The sequence below is a fragment of the Nothobranchius furzeri genome, chromosome 2 (genome assembly GCF_043380555.1).
Source record: "Nothobranchius furzeri strain GRZ-AD chromosome 2, NfurGRZ-RIMD1, whole genome shotgun sequence".
In the NCBI taxonomy this organism is placed as follows: domain Eukaryota; kingdom Metazoa; phylum Chordata; class Actinopteri; order Cyprinodontiformes; family Nothobranchiidae; genus Nothobranchius; species Nothobranchius furzeri.
The window spans coordinates 100,944,405-100,968,090 of NC_091742.1; the positions used below are offsets into that span (position 1 = coordinate 100,944,405).

At 44.4% G+C, this 23,686-nt stretch overlaps 3 protein-coding genes across 5 annotated transcripts in view; 2 read left to right on the plus strand and 1 right to left on the minus strand.

The window, feature by feature from the left end:
- LOC129160614 (gastrula zinc finger protein XlCGF8.2DB-like) overlaps nt 1-593 on the plus strand; it is a 35,892-nt gene extending 35,299 nt beyond the window's left edge. For both annotated transcript variants that reach the window (XM_070548668.1, XM_070548667.1), the window contains one exon: nt 38-593. The gene's annotated coding sequence lies outside the window, so the exon portion shown is untranslated. The remainder of the gene's footprint in view (nt 1-37) is intronic.
- Nucleotides 594-1,734: 1,141 nt separating this feature from the next.
- The window catches only part of LOC107373915 (zinc finger protein 678-like), a 154,915-nt gene continuing 132,963 nt past the window's right edge, over nt 1,735-23,686 (plus strand). The window contains exon 1 of the mRNA XM_070548540.1: nt 1,735-6,443. Coding sequence (XP_070404641.1) covers nt 6,431-6,443 — 13 coding nt within the window. The 5' untranslated portion in view covers nt 1,735-6,430. The remainder of the gene's footprint in view (nt 6,444-23,686) is intronic.
- The window catches only part of LOC129154858 (zinc finger protein 235-like), a 14,711-nt gene continuing 2,509 nt past the window's right edge, over nt 11,485-23,686 (minus strand). For both annotated transcript variants that reach the window (XM_070548559.1, XM_070548560.1), the window contains exon 4: nt 11,485-14,714. In XM_070548559.1, the coding sequence (XP_070404660.1) occupies nt 13,069-14,714 (1,646 nt within the window). In that variant the 3' untranslated portion in view covers nt 11,485-13,068. The remainder of the gene's footprint in view (nt 14,715-23,686) is intronic.

Below are 23,686 nucleotides of genomic sequence, written 5' to 3' on the forward strand. Positions count from 1 at the left end.
CATACTCTTTATTATCTGTTCACCTAACCTTGTTTAGCTTAGAGAGAGACGCCTGTCATCCGGTCCTGGAGCTCATGCAGACTTCTGTGAGCTGGATCCGACCCAGACACCAGCGAGCCAGTCCAGCTGGGAAAAAGCCTCTCCTGGTGCGGTGATCTGAGCTCCAGAAATCCATATTTAATTTTTTAAACCCCACCAGGTACACCAACATACAACATGGCAAGAGATGTCAGCAAAATCATCAGCCCGTTATTAAGAAACAGAGATCAACACTGCAAAAACAGCATAGAACTGGCAAAAGAACTAAAGGAGATTACAATAGAAGACAACGACATACTCATCTCACATGACGTCACATCTCTGTTCACAAAAACACCAACCCAAAAAACCATAGACATAGTAGTTAACAGAATCAGACAGGACAAGACTTTACACAAAAGAACAAACCTCACAGCAGATGACATAGCGCAACTGAAACTCCACTTACTTCACATATGACAACACAATATACAAACAACTGGAAGGCTTCGCCATGGGTAACCTGTTATCAGCCACCTAGAACAAAAAGCCATAGCCACTGCCCCCCCCCCCCCCCCCCCCCCCAAACTGCAAAATAAAACTATGGAAAAGCTACGTAGACGACATACTGGAAATCATACCAAAAGGACAAACAGAAACACTAACACAACACTTAAACAACATTGACGACACAGGCAGCATAAAGTTCACTTATGAGTCAGAAACAGAAGGCAGTACAGCATTTATGGACATGAACATAACCAGGCAGACCGACGGGACCCTAAACATAAACACATACAGGAAACCAACACACACAGACCAATATCTATTATGGACATCAGAACACCCCACCATATACAAAATGTATGATATATCAGAACATTATATCACCGAGCAAACATGATAACAGAAGAGAGAGACCGTAAACAAGAAGACAAACACATACAACACGCTTTAAAGACCTGCGGATACCCAACATGGGCAATAAACAAAGGAAAACAACAAACAACAACAGAAAGAAACAAACAACCAAAGCAAAGAACCAGAAACCCAGAAAGACAAGAAACAAAACCAGTGATAACCCTACCATACATCAGAGGCATAACAGAAAAAATAAGAGCAACAATGAAAAAACACAACATAAACACACCAACAAAACCATACACAACAGTTAGAAACAGACTAGTGCACCCAAAACACAAGATACCAGCTGGACTTAAATGTGGAGTCGTTTACCAAATCCCATGTAAACTCTGCAATAAAACATACGTAGGAGAACCCGGACGCCAACTCAACACACGAACAATAGTACATAGAAAGGAGTGTGAGAAAGACACAAGTGGAAAACACACAAGAGCAGCAAAACAAGAAGCAGAAAGCACAATAAAGAAGTCAGCCGTAACAGATCACTGCACAAGAGAAAACCATGTAATGGACTGGGACAACACAAGGATCATAAACACCGAACAACAGAAATACAAAAGATGGATAAAAGAAGCTACAGAGATAAGGAGACGTGGATGTGGGACCATGAACAGAGACGATGGAGTTTACACGCTGGACCACGCATGGGACTGCATCGTCGGAGAGGGGAGAGCGGGCAGTAGAGGGCGACAACGTACATAAATATTTACACTTCAGGTATAGGATTATAAATTGACTTCTGATTCATAAATCGCCATAATTTATGTCCTTGTATTAATATTATTTTATTTTGTCCAATATGAATTTACAGATCAACTGCAGAACTGGAATCTTTCCATAACCACATCCTGATGTACACGAGCAAACGCTTCAGCGTCTCACCACTCGTGTACTCAGCTAGGACCATGTTGGCCGCACTAGATTACAACCATCGTGTTGACAGACCAGCGAAGAGAAAGGCTGATGGTGTATTACAGTATGTAGTTTTTAAGTTCCTCTCTTAATTTTATTTTGTATATTTTGTAACAAAAGCTGATGTGGATTTAGAGCAAGGACAGCTACTGATTTGCAGTTGCCATTATCATTTCCATTCCATCCAACCTGTTGTGTCCTTGTGCACGCAAATTAAATGACCTTGGCTACCATTTTTGTGGGAGGTCGAATGCCACAAATTGTCTATTACGGCTTCACTTGTGTAAGTTTGCATCAGGGCAGTTATGGCTAAAGCCGGGCGGACACGGTGCGACTTTTTCACTTTTTTGAGCCGATTTTCCAGTCGTGCGAGAATCCACGACATCGGGGCGAGTTTTGCGCTGAGCGTCGTGTAGTGTACAGGGGGTCACGAGAGGCGATTAACACCACGTGACCAGCTGCCGATCAGCAGTCGTGAGCTCGCACGGACTTCTGGCGTGTTTAATATTTTGCTCGTCCCTCGTGAGGGTATCGCACTGTTGAAGCGGCGCTGCGAGCAGCTGCGACCCAAAAAGTATCAGAACCCATAAATCCCTGTGTGTCCTCCTGCAGCACTCCCGAAGGACAACAGGCAAAACAAGACAAAAAAGTCTGACGTGTTGAGTAAAAACTGCTATTTTTAGCATATTTTAGGGCCGACGTGTTGCTACCAGACGTACAGTGTGAGCAGTCAGGTCGCATCCGAGAACTGGGTCGTGCAGTGTGAGCGCCTGGCTCGTGAGATCTGCCCTGCGAGGAAGTTGTACAGTTTGAGCTGAAGCTGAGTGCTACGAGTGAACAAGTCACACAGTGTCCGCCCGGCTTAACAGGTATCTTGTCGCCTCAAGTGTGTGAATGTGAGCGTGTACAAGTGTTTGACTCTTTGTGTCGCATCTGTTGAAGTTGACCATGTAAAAAGTTTACTTGTTCATTGGCCTTTTTCGTAGTTTTGCATCAGGTTTAAGGTCCTCCTGTTTGTGTTCAAGGCGTTAAACTCAGGGGCTCCTAAATATCTTTCCGATGTCATCCACCAGCATGTCCCGGTGCGTTCCCTTAGGTCAGCTGACCAGAGATTACTAACTGTGCCTAGGTACAGCCTGAAGTCTCGTGGTAGTCGAGCTTTTTCAGTACTTGGACCAAGTCTCTGGAGTGAGCTGCCAGCCGATGTAAAACAGGCCAAGTCATTAGAAACCTTTAAAGGAAGACTGAAAACACATCTGTTCTCGCTGGCGTTTGGACGTTGAAGTTGGGGGAAGTAGGCCGGATATGGACTGTGAACTGGCACTCAGGTTTTTGTACTGTATTTTAAAATGGATTTCTTATTGTATTTTTATAGGATTTATTACGGTATTTTACAGGGATTTTTTTGTGTATTTTAATGGTCATTTCTCTGTCCTATTGTGTGGCATTTTATTGATGTACAGCGCTTTGTTTGTCCATTCTGGCCATGTGAAAGCGCTCTATAAATAAAGTTGATTTGATTTGATTTGGTCAGTTGGTCTCTCAACGCGGTTGATAAAATTTTTTCTACAATGAGAACGGGAGAAGGGGCTCCCGGATGCCCCTCCGGTACAGACCCAGTTGGACACATCATGGACTCCTGGAAACACTGGAACTTGATTTGTTTATCTCAGCTGTCTGTGGAGGACTCTGAAGATGTGTGGCTATTCGTGGTGTGGGTGTCAGGTTTCCTGCTCATTGGCCTTGGAGGCTACCTGGCTTACTGGAAAATTAACAAGCTGTCGAGGAATACTGGCCTGCTCCCGGAGCTCAGAGATGGATTGCACCGCGTTGTGAATTCACAGACTCACATAATTGTTGAGATGAATCGTAAGCTTGGAACTTTGGCCGAGATTCATTCATTGGCACAAAGATGGATGACATCAAGATAGAGTGGACGAATCAGCACGGATTGGGATAGATTAATGTCCATTATTGGGATTTTGAGAGGCTGAGGACCAACAAACTGTAAGACAGAGAGGAAATTATCTCTGTCTGGCCCCAAAACAATTTCTAATCGGAATCTGGCAGCCTTGAGCCTGCAAGGCTACAACGAAAACTCCCCCCTCAGAAGATATGTGGAATGTGCCGTCGCTATGGCAACTCAACTCTGTCTCCTTTCCCAGCCTGGGCAGGACTGCGGGAAGGCCGCTGAAACGTTCCAGGGTCACTGCAACCCTCCAACCCTCAATGCTCCTCCCACTGTCCTTACTGAGGTGACATGCGCTGCTTATCGTGGCTGCAGGAACTGAAGTGGGGATAGTCCCAACCCACCACCCCACCTAGTGGACACTTATGTTGTGATGTCTGAAGTCTGTTGCATCTCTGTCTGAGGTGTTTTTTTTTTTGCAGAGCAAAGCTGCCCTCCCGGTGGGAGGGTAACTCTGAAGTGCCTTTTTTCCCTCCCCCTGAACCAATCCTCATGTAACCCTCTGATCTCTATTAAGGTAGCGCGACTCAGGGTTGCGAATGATCTCTGAATTGTGTGTACTGAAACTCTAATTTCCCTCTGGGATTAATAAAGTATCTTTGATTTGATTGATTGATATCGCCCATGTGGGTCTGGGTATCTGTCTCTAATTCTCCAGACACGACAACTTGGTATTCCTACCCCGTTACCATGTCCCAATGCTCCACATTGCCAGACCACAAACTGACGGTATGCTGCATGTATGAACTCGCAATTAACTCTCACCGGGAACGGGAAGTTCTTCTGCAGCACGGATGTCACTCCACATTCGTCTGGCAAGCCGGAGGGGCCCCTCCTGCAAAAGGTATGCTTCCATTTGAGGGAGGTTGGAAATGCAGGGTTGAGGTTGTTGCTGACATCATATTTTTTCAAAGTCTGTTGGCATTTCCCTGCAATTAGTGCATATACACCATGGTAGATCTGATGCAGGAGGACCCACGGGTGGAGCATTTGATGTTTCATCCATAATGGCTAAAAGAAGACTTGGGTTTCGTGTTCAGCAACGCTCCAGCAACCTGTGTGATGACTCCAGGTTTAGGGATCTGATTCGTGCCTGTTGAAGTAATTGATAAAGAACATGACTTGGTTAATTATTTGATACATGCTCATGAATAGTGGTACAAACTGTGTGGACGTATTTACTTTCCTAATGCAGAATGTCTAGAAAATTGTCGAGCTCTAAGCAAATAAATGATAACTAGTTTATTAATTATCTTTAAAAATTACTAGAAAAAATTAAGAAGAGCTATAACATTACACCAAATACAACTATATTTTGGTATATGAATGCTTTTAATAATAATTGATGTGATGAAGTTTAATTTTGATCCAACCTGCGTAATTAAACAAATTATTTTTCACAAACAGGAAACGGTTCTGCACACCAGTACACATAAAGAAAAATAATTATAAATGAATATACCCTCTCTTCAGCAACGTAACTCCTCGACTCGACGTGCATCTTGGATAGACACTCTTTCTCCAAGAAGTCCTCTCACACCTGACCTGGTTCTCCTCCCTCTGGACTGTTGCTGTGATTTTTGAAGAGCTTTTCCAGTTCGAACAGCTGCTCTAGGCTCCGGTATATAATCTGTATCAGACCCGGCGAGGCTCTCGTCATGGAAACTCTAATGTTGAAACAAGAATAAAAAAGAACCCATTTCAGTAAAGAACAAGAGGCCACAACAATATTTGACAGACAAAGCAAGCAATAAGCAGTAGCTTACTAGCAGGCTACCATGCTTTTTGTTACTCTTTGTACTGAAAATAATCAATAAATTAACATTTTAAAACATACTTTGTTACCATATGAATAAGTTGTGGTTGGTATTTAGTTCCGGGCTCTCTTAGGCAGTCCCATTAGTCAGCCTCAGCCTAAGTTGATTTGGTTTTAATCTGTGTTGATCTGCAGGTGTTTTAGATTATTTTAAACTTATTTTATTTATTTGAATAAAATCTCTGTTTGTGTGGAACGGAACTCCGTCTCAAGCTTGATTTGTAAAAATGAACTAATGTGCCTTAAGTTCAGTGGTTTTGGTTCCTGATAATCAGGTGGCGTTGTATTTCTAAATTGATAAGTGGCCCCGCTCGCCACACTTGGTTAAGGGGATGGGATTAATCCACTAGGCGATGGCTTAAAGGGCGGAGCTATACTCATAGAGTCTGGGGTTACAATACGTAACCAACGATCTATGACCTGGTAGCAAACATGCACACCTTTTGTGGTCTGGTTGGTACAATCAGAATTTCTTTAATGTAGTGGCAGTTTTAGTACATTTATTTCTTTATATTTTTGCTTCCAAGTAAAAATGTGTTATGTAGTGGCACTGTTCTCTTTTCTGTTTGTTTGTTTATGTATTTAGCAGACGCTTTTGTCCAAAGCCACTTACAAGTGATAATCAAGCCTTTTATAAAATGTATATACTTTATTTACAGAGCATGGCACGAGCACTGAAAGGAGGGGATCCCTCAGTGAGTGTGTGGGGCGAGTGATGAGTGCTCTACTTTCACATCCGCTCAGTCTGCAAGTTAACTGGAAAGGATGAATGGAAAGATCTGCAGTTAAAAATGCTGGTGACTGGTAAGTGTAGTTTTTTAAAGTGAATCACTATTGAGGTGTGGCTGCAGAATAGCCCCATGGCGAAGTGTGGCTGCAGAATAGCCCCTTGGCGAAGTGTGGGTGCAGAACGGCCCTTTGGCGAAGTGTGGGTGCAGAACGGCCCTTTGGCGAAGTGTGGGTGCAGAACGGCCCCTTGGCGAAGTGTGGCTGCAGAACAGCCCCTTGGCTTTCCATCACAGGGGGCCGTCCAGGACGATGCTCCACAATTTAACTGCAGATTTCGTATAAAAGCAGATTGCCATAGTCTGCAGCTGTTACACCTTGGAAAGTTTATTTGTAGAGCAAACATGTAAATGAACCCCCTTTGCACAAGCCTCTGCTGTTTGGCTAATGGTGGGATAAACGTCAAGATAGCCATTGGTGGATTTAATCATCACTTAAGGCAGAACAAGCTTTTTTGTAGAGTACAATTTATTCACAAGGCAATTCAAAATGCTTTACAGTTGCATAAAACTGTAAAAATGGAAATAAAACAACTTCATAAATCAAATATATACTTACACAAAAAGCAAAGAGTGCAGATAAAATACCTACAGTATCACATGCACAGTTGAAAATGGCTGTTTTCAGCCTGAATTTGAACATTGTCAGTGTTGATGCCTGTCTTATACCTTCTGGAAGACTGTTCTAGATTTCAGCTCATGAAACGGACATTTAACTCAACTTCTGACGTTATTCCAGAGGCTGTGCGGCGTAATCGGGTTACTTCAAGTGCAACGGACAAAGATATAGAAACAGAATTACAAAATGGCTCCAAAATGCACCTGACCGGAACGGTGGTCCAAACCAACGACTGAAACGAAAGGACTGCCCCTCAAATGAACATTAAATCCAACATGCTAGGACTGCTGCCATCCCAAACCCAGAGGAACCAGGACTAAGCCAGGACCTATTCACTCCCCAATTAGGCCAACTTTGGGATTATTTTGGTCTGATTTCCACAGACTACACATGAACATTCAGCGCCCTCTGCTATCAGTTCAACACTGACACATTCAGGAGCTTCATGCCTGTCTAACGGTTATTTGAAAGGTTACAAAAACATCAAATCAGTATTTTTGTGGCCGTGTTGGATCTCAGGGTTGGGAAATTGGCTGACAGTTCTGTATAAACCATATTATTGTAACAGCTGGAATAAAATAGTAAAACTGAACAAGACTTAGTTTCCTCAATTTGTGAATTTCAAGCTGTTGTTGAAATTACAATTTTTTTGTTAAAACAGCATGGTCCGCTTATTGATTGAGCAGTTATTGTACATACTTGACATGTAATTTATTTATTTATTTTTTTTCTATGATTGTGAGCAAGCAGTTCAGCAGGTTTGGCCCACATCCGGCACTCATGGTAGATCTGGCTTACATACCGCAATGAATGGCGGCCCCTCACTGGCCCACATCTGGTTTGCCGAGTCAGAGCCATCCCTGTCTGAGCTGGGCCTGCTCTGGCCCAGTGCAGGTTATCACATCTGGCCCAGTGCTGGAAAGGCTCTGGGGTCTCATTCATCAAGCTTGCTTACGGGGTTGAGGTCTGGAGACAGGCTAGGCCACTCCAGGACTTTCAAATGCTTCTTACGGAGCCACTCCTTTGTTGCCCGGGCGGTGTGTTTGGGATCATTGTCGTGTTGGAAGACCCAGCCACGTTTCATCTTCAAAGCTCTCACTGATGGAAGGAGGTTTTGGCTCAGAATCTCACGATACATGGCCCCATTCATTCTGTCCTTAACACAGATCAGTCGTCCTGTCCCCTTAGTAGAAAAACAGCCCCAAAGCATGATGTTCCCACCCCCATGCTTCACAGTAGGTATGGTGTTCTTGGGATGCAACTCAGTATTCTTCTTCCTCCATACACGACGAGTTGAGTTTATACCAGAAAGTTCTACTTTGGTTTCATCTGACCACATGACATTCTCCCAATCCTCTGCTGTATCATCCATGTGCTCTCTGGCAAACTTCAGAGGGGCCTGGACATGCGCTGGCTTCAGCAGCGGAACACGTCTGGCACTGCAGGATTTGATTCCCTGCCGTTGTAGTGTGTTACTGATGGTGACCTTTGTTCCTGTGGTCCCAGCTCTCTGCAGGTCATTCACCAGGTCCCCCCGTGTGGTTCTGGGATTCTTGCTCACCGTTCTCATGATCATTTTGACCCCACGGGATGAGATGTTGCGTGGAGCCCCAGATCGAGGGAGATTATCAGTGGTCTTGTATGCCTTCCATTTTCTGATAATTGCTCCCACAGTTGATTTTTTCACACCAAGCTGCTTGCCTATTGTAGATTCACTCTTCCCAGTCTGGTGCAGGTCTACAATTCTTTTCCTGGTGTCCTTCGAAAGCTCTTTGGTCTTGGCCATAGTGGAGTTTGGAGTCTGACTGTTTGAGGCTGTGGACAGGTGTCTTTTATACAGATAATGAGTTCAAACAGGTGCCATTAATACAGGTAACGAGTGGAGGACAGAAAAGCTTCTTAAAGAAGACGTTACAGGTCTGTGAGAGCCAGAGATTTTCCTTGTTTGAAGTGACCAAATACTTATTTTCCACCCTGATTTACAAATAAACTCTTTAAAAATCCTGCCATGTGATTTCATGGATTTTTTTTTTCACATTCTGTCTCTCACAGTTGAAGTGTACCTATGATGAAAATTACTGACCTCTGTCATCATTTTAAGTGGGAGAACTTGCACAATCGGTGGCTGACTAAATACTTTTTTGCCCCACTGTATATGCATGAGATCCACAAGGCACTTTGCATTGACCATTTAAGGCAGTAAGTGGGTGTGGTGAGGGCGGGATGTGACTAAAATGCAGCTGAGAAACATTCTTGTTAGTATCTGATTTATGAAGCTGAGATTGCATGCAGCTGTGCAGGGGCGGATTTAGGACTGAAGAAGATCCAGGGCTTCACACACACACACACACACACACGTGACACGCACTTGTCAACATCATATATATTTGTCTTGTACCACATGATTTTTAATTTGAAGCTACATATTAAGCATTTTCAGGGCAGAGTATTGTTCCTGTTAGTGTTTAGTGTGAGATGATAGTAAATATTCCCGTTCTTTCTCCATCAACTTTACCTGACAGTAAGCTAACTTTAGGCAAACCAGCAGCACAACAAATATTTTCAAATAAGACTCACAAACCTGAGTCAGCACAAAGCTGGGGTTCTGTCGTCGTACTTTTGGTCTAAAAAACGTCCTTATGTCCATCTTCACTCATGCGTTTCAGGCAGAGAGTGTAGAAGAAGCTGGCTGCTGAAGGGCTTCTTCTTCAGCGGTGGAGGCTCAGGCAGGCTGTATACAAACTACTGCCAGCTGCTCCCTCTCTGTTGGACTTTGGTACTGCATGTTACTTCAGCGATTTAAATCCGGGGCTTTTCATGAAACATCCAGGGCTTGAGCCCAAGTAGCCGGGCCTTACGCCGCCCCTGCAGCTGTGCGTCCTCCATGTTTGATGGATCACAAACCTGCTTGGTGTAAGTACATTTTTTTACTGAACTCAAGTTCAGGGCTGCATGGTGGCACAGTGGTTAGCACTGTTGCCTCGCAGCACGAAGGTTGCAAGTTCGAAACTCGGCTGCGGCCTTTCTGTGTGGAGTTGCGTGTTCTCCCCATGCATGCGTGGGTTTCCTCCGGGTACTCCGGTTTCCCCCACAGATCACAACATGCCCTATAGGTTATAAACTGTAAGTCGCTTTGGATAAAAGCGTCTCCTAAATAAATAAACATAAACATAAGTACGGTTTTAGTAAGGATTCTACGCAATGTTTGATAAATAAGACCCCTGGGCCATACATGGCCCGCCATTGGGAAACTAGCTTGGGCCAGTGGAGGTCCCTCATTCATTTGGGAATGTCGGCCAGATGTAAGTGCCAGATGTGGACCACATCTGGCACAGACCAATTTTGCTGCCTGGGAAAATGCAGTCGAACTTTAGATTTTTTGGGCATTTCAACCTGTAACTCATTTAGTCTGCAGCAGGGTCAAAAGGGAGAGGCGGGGGCTGTGTGTGAGGAAACAAGCTCGTCTCCTCCGCGCGTCACGAGACGCTCAGAGGTGGGGCGCAGTGATGAAACAGTCACGGGAACATTTTATTGAAAAAGCACCGAAATGTAGCACCGAATTTTATTTTTTCAGAAGCAGTACCTACCGCATGCTTTCGGTCAGTACCAAAGAAGTACCGGGCTTCGGTACCAAAGAAGTACCGGACTTCGGTACCAAAGAAGTACCGGACTTCGGTACCTTAGAAGTACCGGACTTCGGTACCAAAGAAGTACCCGGCTTCGGTACCAAAGAAGTGCCGGGCTTCGGTACCAAAGAAGTACCCGGCTTCGGTACCAAAGAAGTGCCGGGCTTTAGTACCAAAGAAGTGCCGGGCTTCGGTACCAAAGAAGTACCCGGCTTCGGTACCAAAGAAGTGCCGGGCTTCGGTACCTATCCCTATGAGAGAGTTGGCAGCCCTGAAACAGCTTGATGAGCAACTCTCCCCACGTTTATAAAATGCTAATATCACGTTTCTGCTACGCTAAATAATGATTTCTCAGTAGAACTACTAAAATGTTCGACTCGGGTGGAGAATAGTTCTGCTCGGTGGAGGGGGCGGAGTTTGTAACTCCTTCCGCACATTTAAAGAGTCCGTACCCAAAAGTGGCTCATTCTTAGTCTCCTCAGAACAGGGGAAGATGAGGGTCTGTAGAGCAACAATACCACTGAGTTTAGACCCCAACTGAATGATTTTGAGGTAAAAAGGGAGAACTTAAAAGAATGACAGGTCTCATTCAATTAACAGACTTGGTGACTCGGTGGGGATCTCTGGAACTGTTCTAGACTGGTTTAGATTGTACCTTTCTAACAGAAGTTAGTGTCTGTATAAACCAAATCATGTCAGGTTCTACTGATCTGTTCTGTGAGGTAACCCAAGGCTCTGTTTTAGGTAGGTAGGTAGGTAGAAAGAAAGAAATTCTGATAAAAAAATAATAATTTTAAGGAAAGGGAGAGAGGAAATCAATCAATCAAAGCTTTATTTATAAAGCGCCTTCCGCAACCCTGTCAGGAAGCCCAAGGCGCTGAACATGGTACAGTACAAGGTAAATATATTGAATAAATCAAAAATAAAAGCAATTCAAATGACAAAATACAAATTACAAAAAAGGTGAAACATTCTGGTACAGGACAAATGTGTAAAACAATGGATAGAATGAACCAATGAAAACTGTGAAATAAATTCAACATAAAAGAGGGCCAAAATCAAACATGTTCTGGAAACGCCAAGCGGAGGTGTGTTTTTAGGCGACTCTTAAAGACTGGCAGAGATGGGGACAGCCTAACTGAGGGTGGCAGCTGGTTCCAGAGTGACGGTGCTAGGACTGAGAAAGCCCGGTCCCCACGAGTACGACACCTAGAACGAGGGACAGCGAGCAGGCCTTGGTCAGAGGAGTGCAGAGAGCGTGATGGGCAATGTCTGTTCAGGAGTGTGGCCAGATTAGGGGGGACCACCACCCTGGAAGAAATTAAAACAAAGACGAGGATTTTGAATTGTGAGCGATAGCAAACCGGAAGCCAGTGCAGGGAGGCCAGAACCGGACTGATGTGGTCCCGTTTCCTGGTCCCAGTCAGGAACCTGGCTGCGCTGTTCTGCACAACCTGTAGGCGACGCAGTGATGACTGACACAACCCTGCATAGAGAGAGTTGCAGTAATCAAGCCTAGAAATAACAAAGGCAAAATGAACAGGAAAGAGGGAAATCAGTGGATCACGGGGAAAGGCAGAAAAAGGAGAGGGTGGCGAAGGTCACGCAAAAGCCAGCTTGAACAAGTGAGTATTCAGCTGCTTTTTAAAGGAGACCACTGAGTCCACTGATGTTTCTACTGTACATACACCTTCTTGGACAGATAATTGATTCTTTTCGTAATGTCTCTCATCACCTATACGCAGATGATATTCAGCTGTACTGCTGCTTTAAGGAATCTGACTTTGATAAACTGTCTGAATTACTAGAGTGTCTATCAGCTATCACCACCTGGCTAGAAGAGAACTTCCTCCAGTTAAACTCTGAAACGACTGAATGTGTGATCATTGCCCCTGAGAGCATGGTTCCCCTGATTAGTGTAAGGTAACTTGCATGCTCCACAGAAACACAACTCAGCAGAAAAACGATGGTGTTGCTGGACATTTTGCTCAGTTTAATGGCTATTTGTCAGATTCTGAACCAGGAAATGGCTGCAGGCAGTGAAACAGAAGGCAAAAAACTCCGGAGCAACCAGTGACTTCACCCCCTAGCCAATCAGTGGCCAGAATCACAATGTCGGCCTGACTCAGTCTTGCTAGGTACCTCGAGAAGGGACTAAAAATAAGGTAGAAAGTAGAGGGAACATACTGAACCGTGCCCTTAGGAACACTGGTCGGGCCGAGCTAAATCCGTCCGAGTTATTCTGAGTAGTGTTTCTGGCAAACTACCTTAATGGGATGGTTTCAAATTGTTTTTCAGCTAAATCTTTACATAGCTAACAGTCAAAATTATTATTTCCTGTGTGGACTCTCATGTGACTGTTGAGATTTGTCTTACCACAAAATTTCTGTCCACAGAGCTCACAGAGACTTCTGTCCTGTGTGGACTCTAACATGACGGTTTAGATTGCTTTTAAAACCAAATGTTTGTCCACAAAGTTCACAGGCAAAAGGCTTCTGTCCTGTGTGGACACTCATGTGACTGTTTAAACTTGCCTGATGACCAAATCTTTTTCCACAGACCTCACAGGCAAAAGGCTTCTGTCCTGTGTGGACTCTCATGTGAGAATTTAAACTTCCCTTTTGACTAAATCTTTGTCCACAGAGTTCACAAGCAAAAGGCTTCTGTCCTGTGTGGACTCTCATATGACTGTTTATACTTGTCTTATGGCTAAATCTCTGTTCACATAGCTCACAAGCAAAAGGCTTCTGTCCTGTGTGGATTCTCATATGAATGTTTAAACTTGTCTTATGGCTAAATCTTTGTCCACAGAGCTCACAGATAAAAGGCTTCTGTCCTGTGTGGACTCTCATGTGAGAATTTACACTTGCCTTACGACTAAATCTTTGTCCACAGAGTTCACAGGCAAAAGGTTTCTGCCCTGTATGTACTCTCATGTGACTGTTCAAATTGAAAGTTTGGCTAAATCGTTGTCCACAGAGCTCACAGACAAAAGGCTTGTGTCCTGTATGGACTCTCTTGTGACTGTTTAAATGTTCCTTTTGGCTAAATCTTTGTCCACAGAGCTCACAGGTAAAAGGCTCCTCTTCGGTGTGGACTCTCATGTGACTGTTTAAATTAGTCTTTCGATTAAATCTTTGTTCACAGAGCTCACAGGCAAAAGGCTTATCTCCGGTGTGGACTCTCATGTGAAAGTTTAAACTTGCCTTGCGACTAAACCTTTGTCCACAGAGTTCACAGGCAAAAGGCTTCTCTCCAGTGTGGACTTTCATGTGACTGTTTAAATTAGTCTTTCGACTAAACCTTTGTCCACAGAGTTCACAGGCAAAAGGCTTCTCTCCGGTGTGGACTCTCATGTGCCTGTTTAAACCTGATATTCCCCGAAATCTTTTTCCACAGTCGTCACAACAATATGATTTTAGTCCTTTCTGGACTTTTCTGCACGAGTGCACTTGTTTCTTCACTCCAACACATTTTCTAATAACCCGACAGTCAGAAGACCTTTTTGCCGTATGTCCCGTCACTCTGACGTGTTTCTGGAGAGAACTCTTGTGGAGAAATAGTTTACCACACTCAGGGCAGCTAAAGGATTTGTTGACAGACTTAACATCTGACTCAGAAGACCTGCTCTTGTTGCAGTCATTGACTCTGTCTCCAGTGTCAGACAGCTCAGAGTCTATGTTCACTTCATTATCCTCTTCATCATCTCTACTAACTTCCGTCTCTGAAGAATCAGATGTCTGTTCATGAGGGAAAAGATTTGAGTACTTTCTAGTTTCTGCTGTCTTCTGGTCAGCTGAGCTGCTGGTTGGAACATCTCTGTCCTCCAATTGCTGCTGATGAAGCTGTGAGAACAGAGGTTTCTCTTCATCATCCTCACTCTTTATAGTATCTACAGTGAATGGAAACCTGGCAGCATCAGTCTCCTGATTGGTCCTAAGTTCGTCCTGTTCCTCCTTTATGTGGAAGTGTTCTGGGTCCTGCTGGTCCTCACTAGCACTCTGTTCTTCAGGAGCTTCTTTAACCAGCACCATCGGTTGAACATCTGTTGGAAACACATTATGTGAATTACTAAGCGCTGTAACTTTATATTCACACAAGTCAAGTTTATTTCTAAAGCGCCAAATCATGACAAGAGCCGTCTCAAGGCCCTTCACATGATAAACATTCCAATACAGGTCAGTTCATTAAGCCAATCAGAAAAAAGTTTCCTATATAAGGAACCCAACAGGTTGCATTGAGTCACTGACACTAGTCAGGGACTTTACAGCAATTGTAACGGTTGGAGGTACTGTTCCTTTAAGTCCAGTAGAGCACACGGTGGTACCACTCCTTTGGGTTTTTGTTTCACTAGTTTAGCACAGGTGTGCAGTACCTGACCTGTTACGAAAGGCCTTGCTGTTTTGTTTGTTTGTACAGATGTTTGTATTGATGAAACACTGATGGGTGAAACATAGAGAAGCTGTGGGTCTCTGTAATAATATCATGTGGTAAGTTATTTAATTCTGTGTAATAGGGCTGCAACAATGAATCGATAAATTCGATGAAAATCGATTACTAAAAGCGTTGGCAACGAATTGCGTCATCGATTCGTTGTGTCGCACAACTCTTCCTAAAGCGCCCCCCCCCCCCCCCTTCCCGCCCACCGTTGCGCGCAGACCAGAGCAAGTCAGATCAGCGCGAGGGAGAGCCGGCAGATCAGCGCGAGGGAGAGCCGGCAGACTTGTGCTGCTGCGAACCGGTTCCGCATTGTTGCGCAGCGATCCAGGCAGCTGCTTCCAGCGCACGGTCCATTCTCAAAGTGGCGCAACCAAAAAACTATAATTAGCACACGATCGTTCATGTCTGCACATGTTCTCTATTTTCTGTCTTATTTGTGCCTGAAGCTCGCTACTGCGGAGCTCATCACCTGTGCTGTGGTGATGTCACCTCACGCAGCATCGAAAACGCGCTCTGTGCTTTGCGGTCAGGAGATCTTTGATCTGCTCAGAAGTAACTGATGAGGTGAAAAGGTAAGAATCCAGGCAACAGTTTTTCTGGACAATTAAGAGGAGAGGCAGGAAGATGAGAGACAGACAGGACAGGAAAATGGTTAAATAAAAACAAGAAAACAAAACAAAGTGTTGAAAAGTAAAATGTAGGTAGATTTATCTCCACTACACGTTTTTACCAGTAAAAAACAATAAGTTATACACATGTCATATTTATACATCTGATACAATTCAGATCACCTTCAAAACTCAGTCACACACCCAGGGCCGTTTCAAGACATTTTGGGGGCCAAGGCAAAATGCCCCCCTCTGAAAGTTTCAGTGGAGTGTGTGACAACTTATGTTTTCATTGATCCTATCATCTAATCTCACAGCTGAAACAAGCATCCTTAATAATCTGTGCACAGGAAGCGTACCGATGCTGTAGTAAAAAAAAAGGTATAATAATTTATTATTAATAAAACCTTGTTGCAGCACTAAAGCAGAAAAATGAGATTTTGCATTAAATATGCAAAATATTTACATATGAATTGTTTTAGAGCCCTTTTATTGGCAGAATCTGATATTAATTTAGTTCTTACAAAAAATGGGTCCCAACATGGTTTGTGTGGTGTTGCCATAGTGTGACGTCATAGGCACAGATCCCCTGTCCTCTTGTTTGGAAATGGAAATATGATCACCCTACATTAAACAAACTGTCCACCCGGGCTTTTGCACTGCACAGAGACGCTTCGCTGCCTATGACTGAACGTCAGTTGAGAGTCAGTCTCATGCAGACTGACCAATGAAGAGAGGGCCTCAAGTTAAGACCCTCTCCTCATTGGTCAGTCCACACGAGGTGGGTCAAAGGTTACTCTGGGCGGGTTACGTGTTGTCAGGCATTCAAGTATTGAGTATATTTACTGCATATTACAGTAAAATATTCTGTATGTGACCACATTATGGTGATCCTCGGGTCGTGATGATGGAGCCCTTGAATATTGTTGCCCAGGGTACAACAAAGTGTTAATCTGGCCCTGGTTCCGCCGTCACATTCCCGCAGAAACTGGTTGATCACACCGGGGCCAGACTACTAGCATGTGGTTTTACAACCACAATGTCCTCGGAAGCAAAAACGCTTTTAAAAGGGAGGGAGGAGTCCTAACTGTTGCTGCAGGCGTGTTGTGTGAGAGTGCAGTTATATACAGGTTAATATATTTTTGGGTTCAGTTGCTTTCATGTGGCCTAATGTGAGTCTATTTGGGATCATTGGAATGATCAGCAGCATTTCTTGATGTGACTTTATGGCAGTTGCCCAGGGCATCATCACAAGGAGGATGGCATTCATTTACTTTTGTTTTATTTGGTATGTTTTCAGTCATTTTTGGAAATAGTGATCAATTTTGATTAATTCACAGCCTATGTTTAATTATATTTAAAATAAATGTCAACAGATGAGATCAAACAAAACAGATGAGAATTGCCCTTAAGCTGTTTAACTTGGACCAAGCATTTTAGGTCACAGATAGATGTAGCTTAGGGTCTCTGTCTATTCACCTTATAAGACAATTTAGGTGATGGCATGTTGTTTTTCTGCTATTGAACTGTTTTCTAATAATGTTGTGTTAAATAAAGTGAAGGAAGGAGAGAAATAACGTTTCCCTAGCAGTTTTTAAAAATTTCCCCATGTAATCCGATTAATCGATTAATCGTGTCGAGACCCCATCCAATTAATCGATTATCCAAATAATCGTTTGTTGCAGCCCTACTGTGTAACGTCCAGCAATGGTCAGTTTTTAGGTTTATGTTTAAGTATTTAGCAGACGCTTTTGTCCAAAGCGACTTACAAGTGGTAATCGGCATGTTGCCTTTGAGGCTAACAACTACAACAACAACAACAACATGACATCAATCATGGAGAGTAGGGAACAAGGAGTGGACAGTAGAGAGGGGGACGGGTGCAGGCAGGGTGCTAGTCCGCGTGGTTAGAAAATTTCCTAGGTGCGCGTTGTGGAAATTTTGGGCTGTGCGGAGGCGCGGTGGAGGGGCGTGGTTGTTAAAATGACGCAACTTTTCCGCAGTGAGCCGTGCGGACCTCGCGGACGCGTCAAGCATAAACCAACCTTTAGGAGTCTTGCTCAAGGACACGACACTCCTCAGTGTTAAAGTCAAACACCTAAATAAAGTTAGGGTGTAGTATTTATTATGCAGATGTTTATAGAGAACGTACTTTTAAATGAAGGTCTACTACAGCACTGGGCTGCCCGAGAACGCCTGACTTTATACCCGCTTTAATGACGACACATTGGCCGATGCGGACACATACAGGTCCTTTTAAAAAAATTAGCATATTGTGATAAAGTTCATTATTGTCTGTAATGTACTGATAAACATTAGACTTTCATATATATTAGATTCATTACACACAACTGAAGTAGTTCAAGCCTTTTATTGTTTCTAATATTGATGATTTTGGCGTACAGCTCATGAAAACCCAAAACTCCTAAAATTCTCAAAAAATTAGCATATCATTAAAAGGTTCTCTAAACGAGCTATTAACCTAATCATCTGAATCAACTAATTAACTCTAAACACCTGCAAAAGATTCCTGAGGCTTTTAAAAACTCCCAGCCTGGTTCATTACACAGAACCACAATCATGGGTAAGACTGCCGACCTGACTGCTGTCCAGAAGGCCATCATTGACACCCTCAAGCAAGAGGGTAAGACACAGAAAGATTTTTTTTTTTTTACCGTATCCTGTCTGGCCGTGAAGCAAGCAGAATTGATGTCTGAATGCTGGTAACAAGCCTTACAGATTTACTCTCAGGTGGACAATCAAAGCGTTTGCTTTTAATGTCACGCCTGATACTTAAAACTTTATTGTTATTGTTGTTGAATGCTTTGTAATTCCGACCAGACACGGAGACAGAGGTGAAAGAGAAAGGAAAAGAAAAGGTGGGGAGAGAGGAGGGGGGGGGGGGATGTTCCACAAAAATAAACAATGAACAAGAGTCTGCTTCTAGACCTGCAGAAAAAGACAAAAAAAAAAAAAAATAAATAAAAAGGGACACAACAACAATACAACAAGATCTAGCTATCACTGCGTCAACTTGATGAAAAAATGTAAAATCAACATTGCTTAACTGAAGAATCACGATAATAAATCACAGTGCATTAAGTGCCCACCATAGTCTTAAGACCTGTGTTTAACGTGCCCAAGCCCATACTTTTGAGAGCACCATGTGAGCACCTGTGTGTGTACACGCGCTTGTTTATGTAAGGTTTCTCTATAGGAGCGTCCAACAGAGAGTGCGAGGGACCACAGATCCGCCCCCCAAAGATGCGCAGGAGACGGGGGGAGCTCCAAGTCCCAGAGATCCAGGCGCTGCCCCAGAACACAGGAACCCCAAGGAGCCCGCAACCAGAAAGGCCCCCCGCCCCTCTCGAGAGGCACAGAGGATCGCCCCGGGGGGCCACAACCAGCAGCCGGCAGAGTCCCGGGAGATATCAGCGGCAAGCCCACAGGCCCGCCCGCAGCCTCCCACCCCCTAGCCGGCCAAGCCCGGGACCCAGCGACCCGGGACCCAGGGGCGACCACCCCCGCCGGGGACCCAGCAGAGCCCAGGGAACCAGACCCCACCAGGCAGTCACCGGGATCTATCCGGCAGATGCCAAAATCTTAAACCCCCAGACCCGGTTGCCACGAACACTCAGGTAGACCAAGGCACAAGCCCCCACACCAGGTGTGGTAGGGGGAGGGGGGACAAAGATCTATATCGTCAAGAGAGGTTCCAGGAGAGGGGAGGAGTCAAAGGCCCCACCTGACATATACAATCACACACAAACACAGTCACACACTCCCTCCCTCATGATCACACATGCACATACAACCCAAGACGTACAAAAATGCACGCCGGACACCCACTCATGCTCCCCATACACACCCTATTCACTCTGGTCCCGGTACTGCTGCACATGGGGTACAACCATCACCGGTAAACAGAGTTCGACCCTTTCTGCTGGGGTGCTGATGAGCAGGCTCCCCCGCCCAACGCTGAGCACAGCAATCTACCACCCCAGACCCCAACCAGACGGCCAGATCTCCCTCCTAGCCTCCAGCCCCAGGAAGCCTAGCAACAACAGAGGTGGCTAAGACCCCTAGTCTCCCTCCGCCTGTTCCCAGAGTGCTGTATCAAGGAACCTCAGTGGGAAGTCTGTGGGAAGGAACAAGTGTGGCAGAAAACGCTGCACAACCAGAAGAGGTGACCGGACCCTGAGGAAGATTGTGGAGAAGGACCGATTCCAGACCTTGGGGGACCTGCGGAAGCAGTGGACTGAGTCTGGAGTAGAAACATCCAGAGCCACCGTGTACAGGCGTGTGCAGGAAATGGGCTACAGGTGCCGCATTCCCCAGGTCAAGCCACTTTTGAACCAGAAACAGCGGCAGAAGCGCCTGACCTGGGCTACAGAGAAGCAGCACTGGACTGCTGCTCAGTGGTCCAAAGTACTTTTTTGGATAAAAGCAAATTTTGCATGTCATTCAGAAATCAAGGTGCCAGAGTCTGGAGGAAGACTGGGCAGAGGGGAATGCCAACATGCCTGAAGTCCAGTGTCAAGTACCCACAGTCAGTGATGGTCTGGGGCGCCATGCCAGCTGCTGGTGTTGGTCCACTGTGTTTCATCAAGGGCAGGGTCAATGCAGCTAGCTATCAGGACATTTTGGAGCACTTCATGCTTCCATCTGCTGAAAAGCTTTATGGAGATGAAGATTTCATTTTTCAGCACGACCTGGCACCTGCTCACAGTGCCAACACCACTGGTAAATGGTTTACTGACCATGCTATTACTGTGCTCAATTGGCCTGCCAACTCCCCTGACCTGAACCCCGTAGAGAATCTGTGGGATATTGTGAAGAGAAAGTTGAGAGACGCAAGACCCAACACTCTGGATGAGCTTAAGGCCGCTATCGAAGCATCCTGGGCCTCCAGAACACCTCAGCAGTGCCACAGGCTGATCGCCTCCATGCCACGCCGCACTGAAGCAGTCATTTCTGCAAAAGGATTCCTGACCAAGTATTGAGTGCATAACTGAACATAATTATTTGAAGGTTGACTTTTGTATTAAAAACACTTTTCTTAACAGGGTATATACAGCAATCCTTAAGTAAAATTTACTACTTTTTAATACTTTTTTTTACTACCTTCAGAATTTTTTTAAAACCATCACAACACTAAATTGCAAGTGTTAATCAGCGACCTACTTACACATATTTTAACATATATAACATACAAAAAGAATAGACTTAGAGACTCACTGATGTTGACAACGTATTGCACATATTTATTTTACTTAGAAAATAAGCCAGGCACTTCTGTTCAGCGGTTCAGACAGTTGACCACGAGGCCTGAAATGATGCACAACGACCACTGAATATGACGTCATCATTATGTGACCGGATATGCTAAAGTAGGGCTGCTCGATTATGGCAAAAACAATAATCACGATTATTGTGACTGAAATTGAGATCGATTATTTAAGACGATTTTTCAATTTATGTAGATTTTTATTTTTTTATTTTTATTCAGTCATAAAACTGCTCAGGGCACAATCAGGGCAAAAATAAACAAGAAACAAGTTGATCACTAAAATAACTCCTGATTCCCAGTATAAAAAGACCAATATACTTATAGCTCATAGTCTATGACCCAAGGGCTATAGACCTTGGTTTAACTCATTTAAGTCTAACCAGTACAGACCCAAATACCAATATCTTGCAAATACTGACAGCAAGAATTATACAGTGGCATTTATAACAAATAAATGCAAATAAATTAATGTTCACAAAATGTTGCGTAACATTTATTGAGTCATGTCAAGGTGCTGTAGGAGAGTGCACTAGCACCGTGTCCTCAGAGAGATTAGTTATTATTTATCAGCGTGAGGAACTTATTTCTACCTTATTTATAAACTATTTATTTACAAGTCCATCAGTTAATGTAATAATTGTCCCAACCACACACCCCAACCCGGTCTCACAGCAATCAGGGGCAAGCTGCACGTGTTTAGCACGCCGCACGCGCACATTTAGCTGTTTTTATCGGCTCAGGAGTCCGCAGGTGCGGGTGTGTGTCACTCACTCTGGTTAATCCAACAGGGAGCCGGCTCTGAGAGCTGTTTCTTTAGCGACGGACACATCACTACATCATTCCCTTTCCTAATGTCCTGAAGAACGGTCCGGAGTGCAGGCGGAGTGTTTAGCTAACCTGCAGGAAATGTCGACGACAGTTATCCAGAAAGTAGCTAAGGGTTACCAGAGATGTTTCTGAGGTGTTCACTAGGTACTTTTAAGATTTAAAAAGTCAAGAAGGGGGTCTGAGAAGCTGTTAGAAATAGCGTCAAAGTCGCTAAGTTAACTTGGCAACACTGGGAGGAGCGCTTCATTTGCAACTCAAGGCAGCGCAAGTGGGAGGAGCAAATAATCGGCTTGTTTTGTTTTTATAATCGTTCAAAACATTTCATTCGGAATATATTTCTATGTCGATGTTCAGAATACGACATCTGATAGTCTGAAAAAAAAAATACCTAATTTGGAAAAAATAATACCTCTGAGACCAAATTTAACACTTTTAATGGCCTTAAATTTGACTATTTGTATTTATCACTTTTTAATACTTTTTAAAACCCCGCGGACACCCTGCTTTAATTGGTCAGATGAAATACGCTAATTTTTTGAGATAGGACCTGTACCTGTGATCAGCTGACCTGATACGTTAGGTGAAAGGCACCAGAGACCGCCGTTCCCCCTCAGATGTTCTGCTTCCAGAGCGACGCATTAGGGTGGAGGCGTCGGAGGTGCTAGCCACGCCGGAAGTGTGTCCTGCTGCGTATGGAAGATGGGTCATCTGTGACGCTTTCTATCCTCGTCATCGTCGTCTTCCTTTACTTATCCGGGTCCGGGTCGCAGGGGCAGCATCCCAACTAGGGAGCTCCAGACCGTCCTCTCCCCGGCCACCTCCACCAGCTGCTCCGGCAGGACCCCAAGGCGTTCCCGGACCAGATTGGAGATGTAACCTCTCCAACGTCTGGAGAAGCTTTCTATCCTCAGCTTCATATTTACCTCCTAAATGTTCTTCCCACTGTGGTCGCTCTCGCCACGACCACGTTTCTATCTGCAGAGGTCACCACTGGCCACTAGGGTGTGCTGCGATCAAGCCTCGAGGGAAAAAGGTGTATTCAGGGACGTGCCTGAAGTCACGTACGTGTGACTATCCCTCACTCTACACACTGCTGGTTCTCATGTGGATTGCTGCTGCTCAACCATCACACTGCTGTCTATCCATGCTACTGTTCGACTTGTATCTGTAAGTCTTCACCTGCTTGTTAAGCTAATGTAATGGTCACATTGTCAGTGTGCATGCTAAGCCGCGCTGCATCTATTTACCTATTTTATCACATTGCTTAGGTTTGGTCTTCAGCCCACGCTGCTGCTTCACGCTGCCGTTAGCTTCTGCTCACTCAGCTTTGTATGTCTCCGCAGGGCTCCTTCATCCTTGTCAATAGACCGTTTTACTACCTACATCATCAAAAGTTGCGCGCGCAGCCTGGCAACGAGAGTGAAGGCTTCCTCATTCACACTCGATACTAAAACAGCATTTTAAACCCTTTGTTTTGAAGTTCTGAGCACATAAAAATGTCGGGCTGTTGCGTGTACGGATGCCAGAATCGCTTCTCTTCAAGCAGTGGACTGAAACTGTACAGAACTCCGAAGGGAGCACATCCATTTCAACACAATCGGAGGCGTCTGTGGCTGCAGGCCATCAGAAGGGTTGGTGAAAACTGGACGGAAAACACGATCCGAAATGCTCGAGTTTGTAGCGCCCATTTTACATCAGGTAAGGTAATTATGTACTAAGGTTACATATAAATTTATACGCTTTATTTCATGCTTTAAATTAACATTTCATTCTAATTCATCTGTATTTTCCCACAGCATATTAGTATAAACTGTATTTCTCTAAAATTAACACGATTGTACTCTGAGCACG